The 18,584-nt window shown below is 38.5% G+C and overlaps 1 protein-coding gene across 1 annotated transcript in view; it reads right to left on the reverse strand.

The window, feature by feature from the left end:
- rngtt (RNA guanylyltransferase and 5'-phosphatase) overlaps nt 1-18,584 on the reverse strand; it is a 106,885-nt gene that overhangs the window by 16,308 nt on the left and 71,993 nt on the right. Inside the window, exon 13 of the mRNA XM_080514505.1 lies at nt 2,945-3,045. Coding sequence (XP_080370631.1) covers nt 2,945-3,045 — 101 coding nt within the window. The remainder of the gene's footprint in view (nt 1-2,944; nt 3,046-18,584) is intronic.

An 18,584-nucleotide genomic window follows, 5' to 3' on the forward strand; every position in this document is an offset into this window, starting at 1 on the left:
AATGACCTCATGAGTGCAAAACAATCCTCTCCATTTCCAGGAATATGTTGGCTAAAGAGTTGCACAGCGGGGGAAGGTGGAGATTTGTCCATCTTTACCTCAAAGGTACACTAACAGATACATAAACCTTCTTTAAACATTTTATTCCTACGATAGAATATAGTATATAAATAAAATTAAAAAATTAAAAAATTCAACTGTGGACAAATTGGGCCAAACAAAATCTCCATATTGCACGTCCAATAAATTAACTGACAATTGGAGGCAGGCAGGTCAATATGGCACCAAGACTGAATCCTTGTGTCCAGACAAAGAAGTCTATTCACAGGCCTTCAGAGTCCACATACAATCTTCAGATTTTATTTATCTTTTTTGCGGCATCATTTAGTTTGTGATCAATATATAAGAAAAGAAAATGCCGAATCATTCTCTTCTGTATCTAGTAACAATCTCTACGCACTGAAATCAACGCCAGCATAAAGGGACTCTGTGATAGTTTGCAAAGTGGACGATGAGTTGGTTTGTAGGTCGATGGGAACTGACTAAGAATTAAAAGTCAGAGGCATTGTCTCCATGTATTCTGTGACTAAACTGCTCTCAGGTGTTTGGAAAGTCTGACCATGGATCATATGCATGAAATATATAGTTCGAGGTTGTAATCACACGGGGGTTTATGGAGAACAGTAGTGACAGGAAGCCTTGGAACTGGCCTAAAGAGAGTTAATCCGAGCTGGTCAGATGGGATCGTTCTGCCTTTCAGTGTCTTCAAAATCACCAGAAACTTAATGAGTGATGATGTAACCATTACTCAGCCCGTATATAGAGAAAATATCGGCTCAAATTATTCATGATTCAAGGCATCTATACAATACTCGACTGTTTAATTCCACGTTCAGGAGGGGCGTTGGCAAAGTCTCTGCATTTGCTTCATTTTTCCATTTTGTTCTTTTCCATCTCTCCACTCTTCCTGCCACACAATAACCGCCGTCTGCCTCTGTGCTTGCTTTCAGAGAAGGCAATAACACTGGCAAGGCTGGATGTCTCAGTGGTACACAAAGATGTGCTCAAGGATTGATTGTGTGGGCTGATGAATAAACAGTTGTTACCTCCTTAGATGTCTGTCCATCTTTCTCTTTCTCTCTCTCTCTCCCTCAGACGATAACTAAGAAGACATTTGAAAACCTACACGCAGACTGAGTGAAGACTGGTGAGGGCGCCTCTGCCAGCAAAATTCATCTTCTGGGGAGGTATCAGAACATTCTCAAATGGCAACAATAATCGTCTGTGTTCACCCACACACAGGGAGGAGTCAAGAAGCTGACTCGCTGGCCTGCCGGCTGGCTTTGGAGTAGAATGAGTGTCTGTGCCCTGCTGTCATGCGTTGTCTGTTGATGGTGAATAGTGGCAGGCGTATGGCTACAAAGCTGGGATAGTCACTGAGGTTGCATGGCTAATGTAGGACAAAAGGCTGAATGATGAGGGAGCTCAGAAGAACTTTAACCAGGCACAGGCCGAACTGCAGGAAAGAAATGAGAAGAAGAAGGGGGAAACCATTTTGCCATTGCTTTGCACTGCTTCAATCAACAATAACAGCGACTGTCAGCATGCAAACATCCTGCAACTTAAAATACGGACCTGCTGATATTTTACTTTATAATAATGAATGAGCACAAAATGTTCAACTGCGACTGAAACCAAAGCTACTGGAAATATAATCACTTCTGAAGTAGGAAATAGTGATACTGAACATGCCCTCAAGTGTCAGTTATCAGTTGTTTGATTGGTACTATTCAGTTGTATTTCACATAGCGGTTTTTCGAACACACTATATTTGCCTTTGTTTCCAGCAGTCTAAATAATGAAGTCAGTGCATAGAGTAATAACAGTGTGGACAGAAGGTCAGAGCTGAGAGGCGAAGACACAAAATTAGTTCAGAGCAAAGAGACAGTGACCAAGACACAAGGTCAGAGCACAATAGTGATAACAGGCTTCAGAAGAAACTCAAGGTGAGCACACAGCTGAGGGGCTGCTGGGGAGACACGACGTTGGTGTGGAGCAGAAAGGATGCTATGGGAAAACAAGGTCAGAGCTCAACAAAGCAGAGAAATCCTTTTGGAGACACAAGGTTGGTGCCAAAAACAGGTAGGAGGCAGCAGCAAAGACATAATGTTTGCTCAGAACACAACTCTGTAACTCTGTGACACAATGTACATGCGCAACATAGCACCGCCAATTCCTGGTGACACTGGCTGAAAGGCAGAAAACAGATTTGGTACGCCAATCAATCACAGGGCCAGTACACACTTGGGCAATTCCGATAAATCAACTATCCTAATAGAGATGTCTTTGCTACATGATTCTGTTAGAAGAAAGCGAAGCATGCAGACGGTTAGTAAGAATATGCAAACTCCACACAGAAATGCAATGGACCACCAAATTTAATTTAGGAATAACCATTGCAGTACTCGCCCATAGCCTCGAATCACCCACAAGCATTTCCAGGTTTTTTTCTAATGCAGTTTGATTCTGTAGAGCTGTATTGTTTACCAGGATGAGAATGTGCATTGGTGGATCTGAATAATTGATGTTGTAGGAGATTATAAACATAAAACATAAAATGAGGGAAAAGGGGGGGGGGGGAGGGAAGGAGGACAAAGCTAATAAACAAGTGTACGTATTTGAGCAAGAACGAGGAAGGAATGAACTTTTGCACAATGCAGTTGTGAAAGCAGCTGCATCCAAAGGCAAAAGAGTAATTTGGGGGGGGGGGTGAAGGTATTCTATGTGGCTTTTTGATTCAAAGCCTGCTTTTGACAACGACACACAGAGAATATAATGTACGTGTGTGTGCATGTGGTTGTCTCCGAGTGCTCCAGTGTGTCACACAATGATAGTTGCGATTGGATTCGTCAGGCGGAGCGTTTCCCTGGCAACAGCAACTTACCCTTCTCCTCCGACTTTGGTGATCTGAAGACGAAAGTCCACAGAGTTCAGGTTGGGGGGCTTCCACTTCAGGATGTCGTCACACCTTCCAGCCTTGTATCTCTGCAGAGACACACAAAACATCAACCAAAAGATTATCATCTGTAGGGTTTATTAGGGCAGTGTTTTTCAACCACAGTGCCACGGCACACTGGTGTTCCACGAGATATAGTCAGGTGTGCCGTGGGAAATTATCTAATTTCATATTTTTTCTAAATGAACATTTACTCTCACAGCCGCTGTCAGCTATGAGAGCAGTGTGCAGAGTAATCATGTATAAATACTGTGGCGAGTCGTGGTTCTACTCTGCCAGCTGAACACCAGAGGCTTTTATTTTGGCATGAACAGACGCAACCGGAACTTCATAACAGGATTACACTCCACACAACACATTTCTCACTATCAGCTCTGTGTTCATCCATCAGGTCCAGGTTTCACACTGAGTGAGTAAAAATTTTAAAAAATGAAATTGGGAAATACTTTTTTCTGTATTTATTCGATTCCTGTTGATAAAGCATTGATGAGAATGACTTTATATTGTTAATATAGGCTACAGAGTTTCACATTTTAACATTTTCGGGTGGTGGTGTGCCTCGAGATTTTTCCAAAGAAAAAAGTGTGCCTTGGCTCAAAAAAGGTTGAAAAACACTGAATTAGGGTGTGTGCATATATTCATGTGTGCATGTATACAAAACATATATACATAAATAAATTAAAAATAACTAACGTTATTAACGTGTATACATAATTCTTTACATGCTTTGACAGCATCTCAAGTATCGCCTCATATTCATGCCCTACATTAAAATAGTGATGGATAAATTCAAGAGTCGAATCTTCACTGGTGGTCATATTTGGAAGTAGTATTGATTTTCTGTTTGAAAGACGCGACTGTGCTTCTGTCCAATCAGCAACAATTGTGTCATTTGTGTTATTAGCAGAGCGTCCAATCAGTGACGACCCTGCCGTCACTTTTCCGTGAGCCAGAGCAGGGTTGGCAACTTTCTAGAGTGAAACCGACACAATCACTCCAAACTCAAACCCTCAAATCAACCCAACTTCCTTCCTTCCATCCATCAATCCACCAGGTGCCGCGCCCACAGTGGCACTGCAGTATCATGAGCCACCAACTCTGTCAAGCCAAAAACACTGAAGAATTAACGAGCGAATAATTCATAAGCTGTGCTGAATTTTTAGGCAACAGTGACAGTTAATGAGCTGAAAACCCTTATACAAATTAGGCTGTATTGTGTTGCACAGCGAGTATCAATCTAATTGGTCTTGGGTTAAAAATCAGTGTCTTGGTATGAGGAATGTCGGGAAATGTAAACAAACATCCGACAAAAAAAAAGAGAAAGTAATTAGCAAGTACTCCAAATCTGAAATTGATTAATTATAAGTGGAAAATTTCTCCTCAACGGGAGGGAGCACAAGAATAGATATGTAAATATAATTTTTTTTAAATTACGTGGGGTGGGTGGAGGCAGTGTCACATTGTTGTTTTTTGTAAATGAGCACTGCATATTACTGCACAGCAACATGTGATGCACGACAACACCACGCTTTCCTCCATTGCCTTAATTATTTATGTAACCCTGACATTTAGAAGGACATGAATCAAGTGCACTGAAACATGAGAAATGTAAAGGCATGACGGGTGGAGGCGGGAACAGATGACCAGATTCTGTCACTGTCAGGTTGCCCGGTAACAGAAATTGATTCTATGAAAATGTGTGGAGAACAGGCAGGATTCCTCAGGAGAACCTGCACGGTCACAGCACACCATCCAACAAGGGGTTTCTGGCTCCTCCCACATTGGCCTCTGCAGGCAGACTCCAGCAAAAGACATTTGAAAAACCCCAGTGTCCAGAAGAAAAAGAGAAAATGAAAACAAAGCAAATAAACCCAAGCCTAGTGCCCAAGTGCGATAAGCTACTGGGGCTTTGAAATCACAAAATTCTCTTACTTACACATAATTTCCAGAGAGTTTCACATCAATTCAGGGTCATATTCAGAGTTCCTTTAAATTGTACAGTTTAAAGCTACTGCCTAAAGTTACAGCTTCTGTGTGACTGAAAAAAAGGCAGCTTTGTTTTCGCAAGAAAAATACAAATGTTTAAAAATGTTGGACTATTTCCTTGGCCCGCCTCCAGGAACTCTGACTGTATTTGTCACATATAGTTAAGGCGATAATTTACCCAAAGAAGACAACAGTTCAGTCAATTCAACAGCCTCTCCTTGAGGAGAGCTTAAAAGCGCGAGTGTGTTCTGATGAACTGCTTGCTGCCTCTCTCACTCGCTCTTCAGGTTGGACCCTGAAGGTCTGAGTTTTCTGCAATAAGAGTGTGGATTAGTTACTTCGCCTTCAACGCAGCTACAACCATGTTAACATATTGAAGTCGAGTCCTTGTGCTGAATGGAAGCAAGTGTCTTTTTATTCCGTTTAATTGTTGCCACAGTATGAATGTCCTAAAACTAACAAACTAACAAGGACATTGCTCCACAGTTAATAAAAAATGCATTCCTCTCCACCACAAGGGCCATTCAGTGCTGAACTGTGCATCCCCAAAGTAACTCCAAGTAAGTGGCAAAGAATAGTGTTTTTAATGTAAGCGCAGCTATGAGTATTTCCAATTTTCACTTTAACAAGAGCTATTATGTTCATTCCAAGGGCATTATTTGACCAGACATGCAAATAAAGTGGGACGCAATCTAACATGCTGTTAACACAGACTCCGATCGGATCATAAACTGGGTTACGCCTCCTCCGATTTGATTGGAATTTAAATTGGATGAAGCCAATTTAACCAAAAGTGTTGACATGACACAAGCAATTAATCAGATGACTTATGATCCCTCTAAACATAGCTAGTGTTTGCCATTATATAATAATGCTGCTGTGCCCACGGTCAATGACCATACAAACATCCATGACAATCTGATTTCCGCTCATACAAATATAGTTCTAAAGCAGTCTGGGATACCAACCTTAAAAGAATTACTTTGACATACAACCTCATTTCATGCTCCAGGATGAACAGAATTTTAATGTAAGCCAGAGAATACATGAACAATCAATTTGCCTCCTATAATTAAAACACCTTATTTTCCATACACACACACATATATATGTATGTGTGTGTGTGTGTGTGTGTGTGTGTGTGTGTGTGTGTGTGTGTGTGTGTGTGTGTGTGTGTGTGTGTGTGTGTGTGTGTGTGTGTTGCCTTTATTGTAATGCATATGTCATTAAATACATAGAATACTTCATGTTTTCATGCTTTTATTTTTATAAAAGCAGAATCTTAAAGGACATCCTGGCAACCCAAAAACATAACACAATAAAATATGAAAATATTGTTTACTGCACCATATGTAGAACAGCAGCCTTCACTTCTGAACCTTCTGTATATTTCTTCCTGTTCAAAGGGAATTGCTGCTTGCCATGGTGGCCTCACATGGAATTGTTGGGTTTTTCTCTGTAAAAGTGCCTCGGAATGTCTGTGTTGCATTTGGCACTATATAAATAAAAAAAACTGAATTGAAATATTCATGAACAAACTGCCTAAAAAAATAAAAATAAAAAGCTTTCATTTCCAAGAAATGCAGTCCTATTTATGTATTATTCGATATTTGCTGCAGTCGTGACATTCTGAAACAATTTTTAAATCCTAATTTTTAATCCCAATTTCTCACGATTGGCTTTATTACATCTGATGATAATATTATTGGCCCCCAAAACATTGTTTTTGTGATTTGCTTCATTTTATTATAACTTCTGAGTTTGAAATACTACTGCCAAAATATGACAGCGGAGGAAAAAGGTAGGTACCAATAGAAGTAAGAAAATGTTTTTATTATATTAACTGTTTTCAGAAAATGTTTTATTAACACTCTAATCCTACTTAAAGAGTAAAAAAAAAGAAAAAAAAAAAGTACTCTGCGTGTCAGTGCCTTTCAATGTGATTTTAGATGAACCACATGCTCTTTCCCCGTCGGCTGTGTGGGTGCTATTATAAAATTTGTTTACTGAAAATTTGACAAAGTACAACTTGATACACCGAGTCGAGGCCATACTGACTTTGTCGTATTTGCTGTAAAGTGAAAGGAAACAGGAGTGTTTGGTGTCCTTCAGCTTTGTCCGCCGCGGAGCTGTTGATGTGGGAGGTGGCCTTCGTGTGCTTTTGAAACCAGCACAGACGACAAAGGCTATTCACCGCAGTTATCAAGACGGCAGGAAAAGAGGGCATGCCTCTTTTGAAGAACCTCGACTGAGTACATCTTTTCTTCTGAAAACGTGGGTGTGCAAAGGAACATTCTTGAGTGCAGTTAGTTATGCTATGCTATTCAGGCATCAAAAAAAAAAAAAACCCATAACAAAACGACTCATCCCACTGATGTAGCTCTAATGAGAGATGAAATACAAGCCTCCGATGATTAAGTCACCGACAATAACTTCTGAAATGAGCTGAGGAAAACACGAACAAATGTGGCACTGACTTGACAATAACAAAACAGAAAAAGCTTGCATTTTTTTGAGTGTCTGTATCCTCTGAGGCTTGTACCAAACTCTGCTAAAATATGTATACAACAATATTAACTAAAGTGATATTTACTTAAAATGATTTCACGCCAGCAGAACCATAGCAACAACAAACCTGTGAAAGCCCAATCAGAGGGTAGGTAAAATAAACAGGCAACCTTCAAATTCATTTCTAAATGAAAAGGCACTGCCTGTTGCACTTATGCTTTTATTACCATTGTTACTCTTGTCAATAAATGGCTGCACAGAACAAAACGAGTGCTTATTATTCAAGAGCGAAACAGACCTTCAGTTCTGAACTTTGCATTCACAGCACATCGCTCATCTATCAAATTCATTTTCATTTAATGATGTACCATTACATACAAATTGCCTTCTGTTGGGTTATAAATGTACATGCTGCCTCTGCAGGGCGAAGAGGAGAAAAACCGAGAGTAGAGGAGTGGCTATATGATTTAAAAAAAAAAAAAAAGAAGATAAATATGTATTGGATACATCAATAGAGCATCCAATCAAATATTGAGTGGTTTGTCATTATTCAAATACATAGTAAATGACCATATGCATTTTTTGTAGTCTCTGTTGTTAGATACTGTTTATTAGAACTGTTGCTGGTGGAAAAATACCAAAGCCTTTGTCATTTCCTCCTACTAATTCCTAATGTATTCATTTCCTGTGACCATAGAAACTGAGCTTATGCTTGAAGCTTTTCAACGACTGAATTGGACCATTGAGACTGGAGGTAACAGTTTAAGCTCTAGGAGAGAGAACGTGGAGCCAATTCCACAAAGTGCTTTTGTCTCTGAAGCGCTACGGAATGTATCTTTTTGAAAAAATGCATTTTCCACATTGTACAACACATTGTTCATTAATGCTAATGTAGTCATTGAGTGCATACATAATTTAAAAATATTAAATGGGGGGAAAAAAAGTCAAAGGTGAACGTTGAAGTAGTGGTGAGTTCTCTCGCCTCATAGGAATACGAGTGTTTCCAGTCGGGCCTTGGGGGAGTTTCTATATAAAGTTTGCATTTAAGGTTAATTAGTCCTTTGAAGGGACATTAGCCTGTAGGTGTAAATGTAATTGAATGTGTGTCTCTTCTAGCCTGCAACTCATAGTACCCATGTAATCTGCAGTAGATAAAGTGGAATAGAAGACCGAAGAGCCCACATGGCACTCAAGACTACAGACCACGATTTCTCACTGCCATTGTGGACTGACAGTCTCCACTGAGCTGTTCAAATAGTGTGTTGTTAAAGAGCCTGTCAGTTACACTGGACTGAACCAACTTGTCCTTTTGCCTTACGACCTGCAGTAAACTTTAGGATTGTTGCCTGTACAGTTGGGTGATTCTACAGAGCAGCAGAGTTGTGGGTGACCGACATCTTGTGTTTTTAGTGTCGCATTGACAACTGGTTTTCTCTGGCTGTTGGGTCTTGTCTTACCTCCCACATACATATATTTTGGTTTAAACATTGTGTAAAATATTTTGTGCCTCATTATGTGAAAGGAACTATATAAATCATTATTTCTCCTTGCCTGCAACAATAACTGCATAATTGCCTGACTGCAACAGGCTGAACTGACTAACAATTTGGATAATTGTTCAAATATTCCTATGTTTGAAAAGAATATGTGAACTTGGAAAAATACATTTGCATTACTATTAGTTTGGGTTTTTATTTCAGATATTTACTTCAGCTTTTTTTATTTGTACACTTAAGAATCAGATAAACATATATTTCTATTAAATGTCAATGTACATCACTGACATTCTATGTGTGTATTCACGTATAAAAATATGCTGCAATAGTGGCTTAAAAAGAACTAAAAAAAACTAGTAGAGGCCAATGATATCTTCATGTTAATAAGTGATTCTCAACCTGTCCCACCCGCATCATTTCCTGTCTCCTTATATCTTATTTAAAAGTCACGAATAGGAATACAAAATCAGTGAGTTTCAAAAGCCTCAGCAGGATGTGACTGCAGGCAGCATGAGGATCATTATTGTGCAAGCTCCATTCAGCTGACTTTGCAGTTTTTCAAAACCCACTGAAATGTTTTGGGTGACAAAAACTACTACCTCTACAAAACTGCCACCTGTGTGCGCGTGCGTGTGCGTGTGTGTGTGTGTGTGTGTGTGTGTGTGTGTGTGTGTATTTATATGTATATATAAATAAAATTCAATTTTTTATTGTACTTCCAACTACTAAAAGATGAGGACAGTAAACCACACCACTAACAAATGCTCCCGCAATGGTTGGTCAGGCATGAATGCGCCATTACAGTGCCTGAAGAAACCTGAGATCATGATTGAGGAGACAGAGAGCAAATCATTACAGTGACTGGGATGTAATATTTCTCCTTGCAGCACTATGACAGGTTATCACAGAAACTCTTGAGGATGCTACTGTGAAGAATCCACAATGCAGTTAAGAAGCAAGCTTGTAGCAGTCGGAAGGAATAAGCTCAACATGAACCTTCAATACAGAGGGATGAATAAATAACCTGATGGGTCGCGGCAGCACATATGAGAATCCAGGCAGAGAACAGCAAACAATGTGACAAGTTATTGAACAGCTGCAGATGAGAGAATTGTTACCCTTTTAGTGTCCAGAAATAGAAGGCTGAATTTGATCTGGTGCGATCCATATTTTCACTGGAAATAAATGGAGATCTATCGTTTCCACTGCGCATCAAAGTGTTGAGAGAAAAAAAACAACAACATGAAAGCTGAACACTAACATTTATGAACCACTGCTCTTTTCACAATAGAGTAAAACTCCCAGCAGACAATGAAAGGTCAGGTGGTACGTTGTTTTAAAAATAAATAAATAAATAAGATACATATGCCTAAAGGTTCATATTGATCTAATAATGCGTTTATAGATGTTTTAAACTCGTTTGGAGCTGGTAACCTCAGCCTGTGAACGTTTCTCCAAGAAAATCAACCGTAATATTACACATTGCATGTTGGTTAGAATTTTGCAGTAAAAAAGGAAACTGGTTGAAGCTTCATTTCGGCATACATTTGTTGATCAATACAAATTGAATGAAGTAAAAGTAAAAAAGTGCATGTGTCAGAGGTCTGATGACGGCAGGCCTTTAGATAAACATCCATCCAACATAGTAAAAAAAACCAAAAAAAACCTAAAACATCTCAATTGAACACTTCCTATAAAGCTTTTGATTCCTAACTGATTCAACCATTTTTTTTGAAATTCCAATTTTCTTGGATTACAAAATAAATTAAGCAATAGTCTGTCAAGTAAATTTGATCACACGGATGAAACGGATAATTTATCGCTCCATTTTGTGCCACTCATCTGATTTAATCTAAGTCCAGATTTTATACATAGATTTGTTCGTACAGTGTATGTCCACACTGTGTACGGACAAGTCTGACAAAACACTGTGTGACATGGAAAAAAGTTACAATGAGCATTCTAATAAGTATCTCTGTTGTCTGTTCAGTAGAGGATTTGCCATTATTGTGGCGGGTCGGGGAAACCTTACTGCCCTTGAATTGTGTTTGATTACGAAATCAGACTGTGACAGTAGGCAGGGCAGACTGGTAGAACAGTTATCATTTTGTAATTTCCTGAACACAAAAGAAAGCGAAACAGTAGATGCCCATGCAGTTACAGCAGGACAGAGCACACAAACAAAAAAGAAGACTGAGTAAACAGTTTCAGCTTACTCATGGCACAATTCAACTTCTCATTGAGTTATGTTCATGAAACGACCAAAAAAAAAAACAACCCCATGTCCATGGGTATAATTGATGTGAGAATATCTGTCATCTGACAGCAGATGGTAATCTTCAGTTTCTCAGAAATCTCAAGACAGATGAGGGCAAGTTTTATTTGTTACATAAAAAGCCGTTCTAAGTCCTGAACTCCAACGGACACTTTCACAACTGCTTGACGAATTATCATCGATTAGCAAATTTGTTTATCACTCAGCCAATGAACCAGTGCCGTCATTGCACAGCACAATACGGGAAAGTCATGACCCACGCTAAATTATACTAGGAAATTCCACAATTCTTGCATCAGCAAGTGTGACTGATGTGGAACCGGATGTCCTGTAAGTGTATAGATTCTTGAAGGGGGTGAGGGGACGACACTGATCGGTCAACTGGATGAATTAAACATATGCAGAACCTTTGAACAATTTGAAGGACTTTACACACACACAGTACCCACAACTAAAACAGCAAAAATGGATTTGGACAAAATTTAATTGGATTGTTCATCCTTGGCTGTGTAATTCACATGGAATATAGAGAGACCTATAACAAGGACTAAACAAATATATATTTTAACTTCTCAACAGCAATAATAAAAACCACATATTAGGATTCTGAACAGAAGAACCAAACAGTTGTTTCTTTACATACCTGACTAAAGTCAAAGACTGATCAACAATAGCCATCCTATTTACTGCGTCATTCATTTTCAAAAGCCGTGCTGTAGATAAAAGTTGTCATGAATAACATTTTCTCAAGCAATTGCCATTCACATGAAAACTCAAATATTGCTCCTTCCTCTCACTTGAGTTTGAAATGTTTTGACTGGTTAGAATCTATTCATAAATAAAACAAGGATTTCACACTAAAAAAACTATTCAAGAGCATTTTCTGCAGCAATACAATAATCCTCTTCACCGCATGTTTGTCTTCAAAACTCAGTCATGGTAATGATTTTATACTCATATCTGGAATCAATAAAGCAAAAAGCAACGATCTATATGAGAAAATATTTATTATATGACGCTCATAAAAGCAGGATGTGTAATTCTATTGGAGAAAGAAAGACTTGCCAGAGAGATTGCTCCAAGTCCTTTGATTACAGTATATATATTTTTTTTCTTTCAAAGTCTCATTTCAAGAGCAGCTTTTAGCTCCAAGTCAGACTTAATGTATAAGTGTGTTATGGATTACAGACGAAAGGCTGGGCAAGTCCAACAAATATGTTCCCTGGGGAAAAGCTCCCTCTGTTACAGCTCAGACACATTGGCCCGCACTTTGAAAGTCAAATCGACACCGTGCTTGTGTGCGTCTGTGTATGATTCATGTCAATGTGCAAAACGTCCAATGGCACAGAAGTGAAAAAAAGAAAAGAAAAAAAAATCTGTATTTGGATTAACAGTGTGGAGAACTACAAGGACAAAGGAAACCAAATAAGTACATTTTGATATAATACGTTTGCATATATGAGACACAGATAAAGTGAAGAATAGCTGAGGCAACTGAAAATGATTGGACTGATTTCTGAGCCAGAAAAAACACTCAAACCAATGATGCGACCCAACTACCTGTCTCAGAGAATCTTTCCCAGCAAGATTCACAAGCTTCAACTTCACTGGCTCCCAATTTGAAATTATCTTCAAAAAATATATATTTTCTTAGTCCTTGCTGCACAGAGATCACCATCTGGAGTGCTTCCATAAGTAATTCTGCCATCTGTGATAATGGTTCTGTAATACATTCAAAATCTTTCAAATACTCACTAAACAAAGAAACATCTTGCAAAGACACTGTGTGCTGAGTGAGATAACGCAGCCAGTGACTTTGGGCTGCTGTGGTGGAAAGCCAATATTAATGGACATTCACTGTAGCAAGAACGCGCTGAGATTAACCCCGAGACCACCCTAATCCCATTCACACAAGAAGAGATTAACATTGCTCTGCTGCTGCAGAGCCCAGCAAAATCAATGACTTTGAAAAAACAATACAAAGTGGTGGCTTTTAACACATGTGCCAGTCTAAAAAAGAAATTGAACTGCTGTGAATATTCCGTCAATTGATCAGTACTTAAGTTAACGTTTCATAAGATGTCCAAGCACAAAACTGTTCAAAGATTAAAAAAAAAAAAAAAAAGTCCAGTACAAAGGGAAAACACTGACTCCTGTCTTAAAGATTAGAGTGACTTTTACGCCACATAAAGCTATTTATTCTCTCCCTATAGCCAGAGTACCTGGAGGCACTCGGTACAGATCAAACGGCAATGCTCTTTGTCACAGTGTGTTGTTTTCCTCCCTCACAAACTGATAAGTGCAGCAAATAACATTACATAACTTCTTCAAAGTGTTTGTCTCTGCTTGTTAATTATTGATAGGATGCAATGGCAGGGGTCCTCTTTTGACCCATTCATCTTACTTGAACCTTTGGAAACATGTAAAAAAACAAAAAAAACAAAAAAACAAAACCCGACACTTAGCAGCCGTGCACAGCACGGCAACACTTTGACTTGCTAATAACCACATACAGGCTTTTACTTGTTTTAAGTATGACACACGTCAGAATTACCACCCCTCTCATGAGGTACACAGATTATAATCACAAACAAATACAAAAGAAACTATTTTTTTACGGCTCTCTAAATGTCCAAAGTTAATACAAAACAGCAAAGAAAGTTTTAAGATGGTGAACTAAAACATCAAAGCAAACAGCATGATTCATTACCTTCATCTTCCACGACCATCACATAACTCCCACATACAAAATGCTTAATTAACTACCAACATAAATATGTCCTTATCTCCCCTTATTCATAAGGAGCTTACTTGCCTCAGTACCACACACATAATGACTACCTACCTCAATATGTAAAAATACTACTGGAAATCACCTCTCTTGCCAAATAATCAAAATAATACAATTTGCTCATCGCACAGGCTGGGATATGAATAATGCATTAACCTCCACAAACACAGGCAAGGCTTTCAAAAGGACAATTCAATCCCAAATAAGCACACGGCAGTAATATTTGGGATCTGTTTATTTAATACAAATTGATTTACTTCAAAACCATCAAAATACTTAACCACCAACTTCCTAAAATACACATCTACCAACCTAAACTCTAATGAAAGTAATTGTATACTTACTCCACTTCCCTACCCCATTACTCAGAGATCAAACAAATTAAACATCAAAGAACCTGCTGCCTCAAGATGTTTGAAAATGTTTCATAGACAGAACACTTTAAAAAAATTATCTTAATAAAATAAGTCAGTGTGAGATCTTCAGGTTAAGCTGGTAATGTCAAGATTGGTTCTTTCAGAACAAAAGTCTGACTACAGTAAAGCACACTGGGGCTTCTATCATGGGCTGGGGCTGCTCCGATGCTTTTGGAATTTGAGGCATTTGAGTCTCAAAGAATTAATCAAATAAATAAGGATTGAAAATGTGAAAGGAAGTGTGAGTCAGACTGAAAACTATGTTAAAGGTGAAGGTCTTGGGTTTTCCTGCACGACAATGACCCAAAGCATACATTCTAAGCACAAAAGGGTTGTTGGGAAGCAAATGATAAGCTTTTTAAATAGAAATGAGCTCCTGACCTCAATGCAACTCAAAACACTTGGAGAAAGGTGAAATCTGCCACTGAAGAAAAGACCTCAGCTAAATTAAAGTGTTTGAATGCACTGCAGTGGAAGAGAATCAGAGCCATGCATCAAACTTGTGCAAAAAGCAGCAATGATGGGACATGATATCCCTATGCCACAAAGATCTGTTGACATCAGCTCAGCAATCGTGGCAAAGTTAACTATAAACACATTAATTGAAACAGAAGTAATTAATACAGCGGAACAAAAACCTCAATACACTCAGCTGAAATGGGCAGAAATGTTCTTCTCCACCATAAAATATGACATATGTGACATGTATGGAATCACAGGAGTGCCAAAATTAAAAGGAAAAAAAAAAAAGTGGGAATATAAAGAGAATCAATAATACAAACAAATATACAAAGGTAGTCATATTCTATGTCTATCTTGTCTTTGCTTATTCCATTTTGTCAATGCTTCTCCTGTCATGTCTTTGTCTTTTTAATTTGCTTCTCGTCATTGCATTTACTCGATGAGTCAAGCCATCTGGAAAAGACAAAAGCAATACAATGCAAATCAGCGAGGGCTGTGGGCGGGTCTTTCTGTTCAGGGTGATTCGTCGAGACCTCAATTTTGGCACTACGGTGATTCTATAAACACGACAAAGTGAAAACACTCAAGACTAAAGTCTGTTTTAAAGACCTTAGAAATTTTGGCAAATTAAACTACAGAAATTATGGATAATAAAATATGGACACATAGTCCACAAGTCCAATAATTTACCTGAGGAAAAAGTGCTTCCAACACTAAGTCTGCACCCTTGGGGCAGTGGCATAAACTGTAATATTTTTATATATACTATATTTATATGATATTCATATATGAGGAAGTTGACAGACAGAGCTAAAGGAAGTGAGGTTTTTTTTTATACCATGTTGATGAGAAACTCTTCTGTGGTCAGACGAATTTAAATTAAAAATACAAACCCCAAGTATGAAAACAAGGTCACTTTGTCCTTTCAACTAAAGAAAAGGCAGATACATATTATTAGGGCACAGCTCTATTCATATTAATGCCCATGTCGTGGACAGTTTGCACATCTGAAAAAAAAGGACATACCAATGTTAACAAAAGTATAGACAGGATTGAGAGCAATATGTCACCATAACATCCTGTTAAGATCTTGTATACTTCAGACCACATACAGCATCCATGACAACAGCATGTATTCAAAGTCATAGAGTTCCGGTGTTGACCTGACGTGAGTGCAGTTCACACTTCTAAACATAGAATGCATCTATGCATATGCAACAATTAGGTTAATTCATGCAAGATGTTTTTCTGCCTCCATCGACATGAACAAAACATTTTCATTTTCTAACAAAGTGGTAAAATGTCTTACATCTAATATGTTACCCAGTGTCTATGTACAGTATGTGGATGAAACCTGGGTTTACGACAAATCAATGCATGTCTTTGATATTTCTATTTTCACATCGTCGTTGTCTTATTGGAATTAGTTTTGTTACCAGAACCTCAGGAGATGAAAATTCCAGTAACAAATGCTACAGGCCCGAAAGTGGAAGCATTTGAATAACTCCATTAAATCAGTACTTGCTATGATTGCCAAATTTTAATGGATGTTTACTATCTTGAAAGATAACTGGCTTCCTTTTAGCTGAAGTCAAAACTGGCATAAAGAACTGTAAATTCCAACTCTGTCCTCTAAAAACAAAGTTTTATCAACTTAAAAACCAGAGATGAAAATTCAACAACTCATTCAATATATCTCTTTACCTAATGTATGTACCTAGATGCCTTTTCCTTAAATATTTAATACCTTCCTGGAGCACATCTTTAGTATTTCATTTGGATTTACGACTCTGCTCCAAGTTTCATTTGCTGTTGAGCCATACATCACATCACCGCCTTACACATTAGGAGTTTTCCTTTTAGACGAGACACACAAGCCGAAAAGAATGTTCCAGACTCCACAATATTCAAAACAGAATAGTCTGTGAGGCTTTTTCTGAAGTGAAACGAAGAATAACTACATGGACAGTGTTTTTAAACAATTTCTACCACAGAGTTTTATAATATTGTTGGTGAATCTCAATATTTGAGTTGAAAGCTGCATAAAAAAAAAAACAACTGAGGCAATTCAAGCACAATTTCAAATGTTTTACCCAAACTGGCTGTGGAAAAAGGCAAAAAAATAAAAAATAAATCATAAAAACTTTCATATTTAAATGTTAGATTGAACTCTGCACAATGTCCTTAGTTTGGATAGAGGAAAGTGGTAAAATATCTGACTGCATAACAGAAAGCGTAAGGTAGAAATTGTTGTATTTGCAATAAGACGGCAAATGAGCTACATCATTATTTAGTCAAATTGGATGTGCCCGCCTCCAGAGAACCAGCTCATTTGTTTGGGTGGGCGTGCAGACAAGAACCAGCTGCTGACCTTTAGATATTCAAGAAATTTACTTCCATCAGCGGAATAAATACATGTTGAAAAACACCACTTAATAAACCGTGATTAAAACCCACATTCAAAATCAACAAGCTGCTTAATGGGATACCTGGAAAATGTTTTATTTTCTTTTTTTGTAGTGGTAGTTAAAGAAACTAAATAGATCAGGTATGTGAAAATACGTACATAATGTACGATACATCTCCATATGGAATTACAAAAGTTAGACAAGTCTGCAATTTACAGCATTAACACCCCCACAGGCCAAACAAATGCACAGGGACCATCTGCAAATTGCAATACTGCTACAACTGCAAAGACAGATACTACAAACCACAAATCACGATCAAACCAAATGTTCTAATGTGATCAAGTGTCGGCTGCAGTGATTTTGGCGACGCTGCAGGGAATACCAGTCACGTTATTAGGTATTGTGTAGTATTTCTCTTCGCTCTTGCAGCGGTTTGTAATTTGTGCAGATGGTCCCTGCACTCGGGTCTCACGGCCGATGTGCTCATAGAGGCCAATGTCGTTTCTGCTGCTCCAAAGACAACTACTTCTGACGAAAATGAGCTTGGAGAATTGTGTCTCTCTCACACCGATGAGAAAGAGGCGTCATTTGTGTGTTGATGATGTTTGGCTAAAGAGTTGCTGATGCCGGAACTTTACCGAACTGCTCTCAGCAGGTGCATCTGTGTCTGGGTCTAATCCGCCAATTAACTTCCCATACCTGGTCCGTGTGGAGGATCTGAAGTGTCTTTGTTCCTGAGTCTTTGTTTACTTGCCATTGTGCGCTCTAACTGGCCCGACATGCCAAACATAATTTAGCACTCGCTGTGGAGTGGATTATGAATGTTACTTCCCAAGACTTTATTTCTACGTTTAGCGTAGAAATACATAATAGTGCTGTATTTCTGTTAATGCATCATCCTCTGTTATTCCTTTATTGTTCTCCCACCATTATTATCTTGATCAGGCAGGTTTTGTGTTAAACTGCATGACAGCGTGAGTGAGAGGGATGTTACGGTCATTTTAATGCATTTGAGTATGACTTAAAAAAAAATCTGAACTCTGAGTTTCACACAAGAACTGTTTAGAATTGGAGGATGATTTTAGTTAATGGACGAAAGAGCCGCAAATGGACGATGCGGCTTGCGAGCTGCAAGTCGGCCACCCCTGAATTAGATCATCAAAATAGTTGGGCGGGGCTGTGTAAGGACTCCCTTACAAAACAAAACAAAAACAAAACAAAAC

Source organism: Blennius ocellaris, assembly GCF_963422515.1.
Source record: "Blennius ocellaris genome assembly, chromosome: 18".
In the NCBI taxonomy this organism is placed as follows: Eukaryota; Metazoa; Chordata; class Actinopteri; order Blenniiformes; family Blenniidae; genus Blennius; species Blennius ocellaris.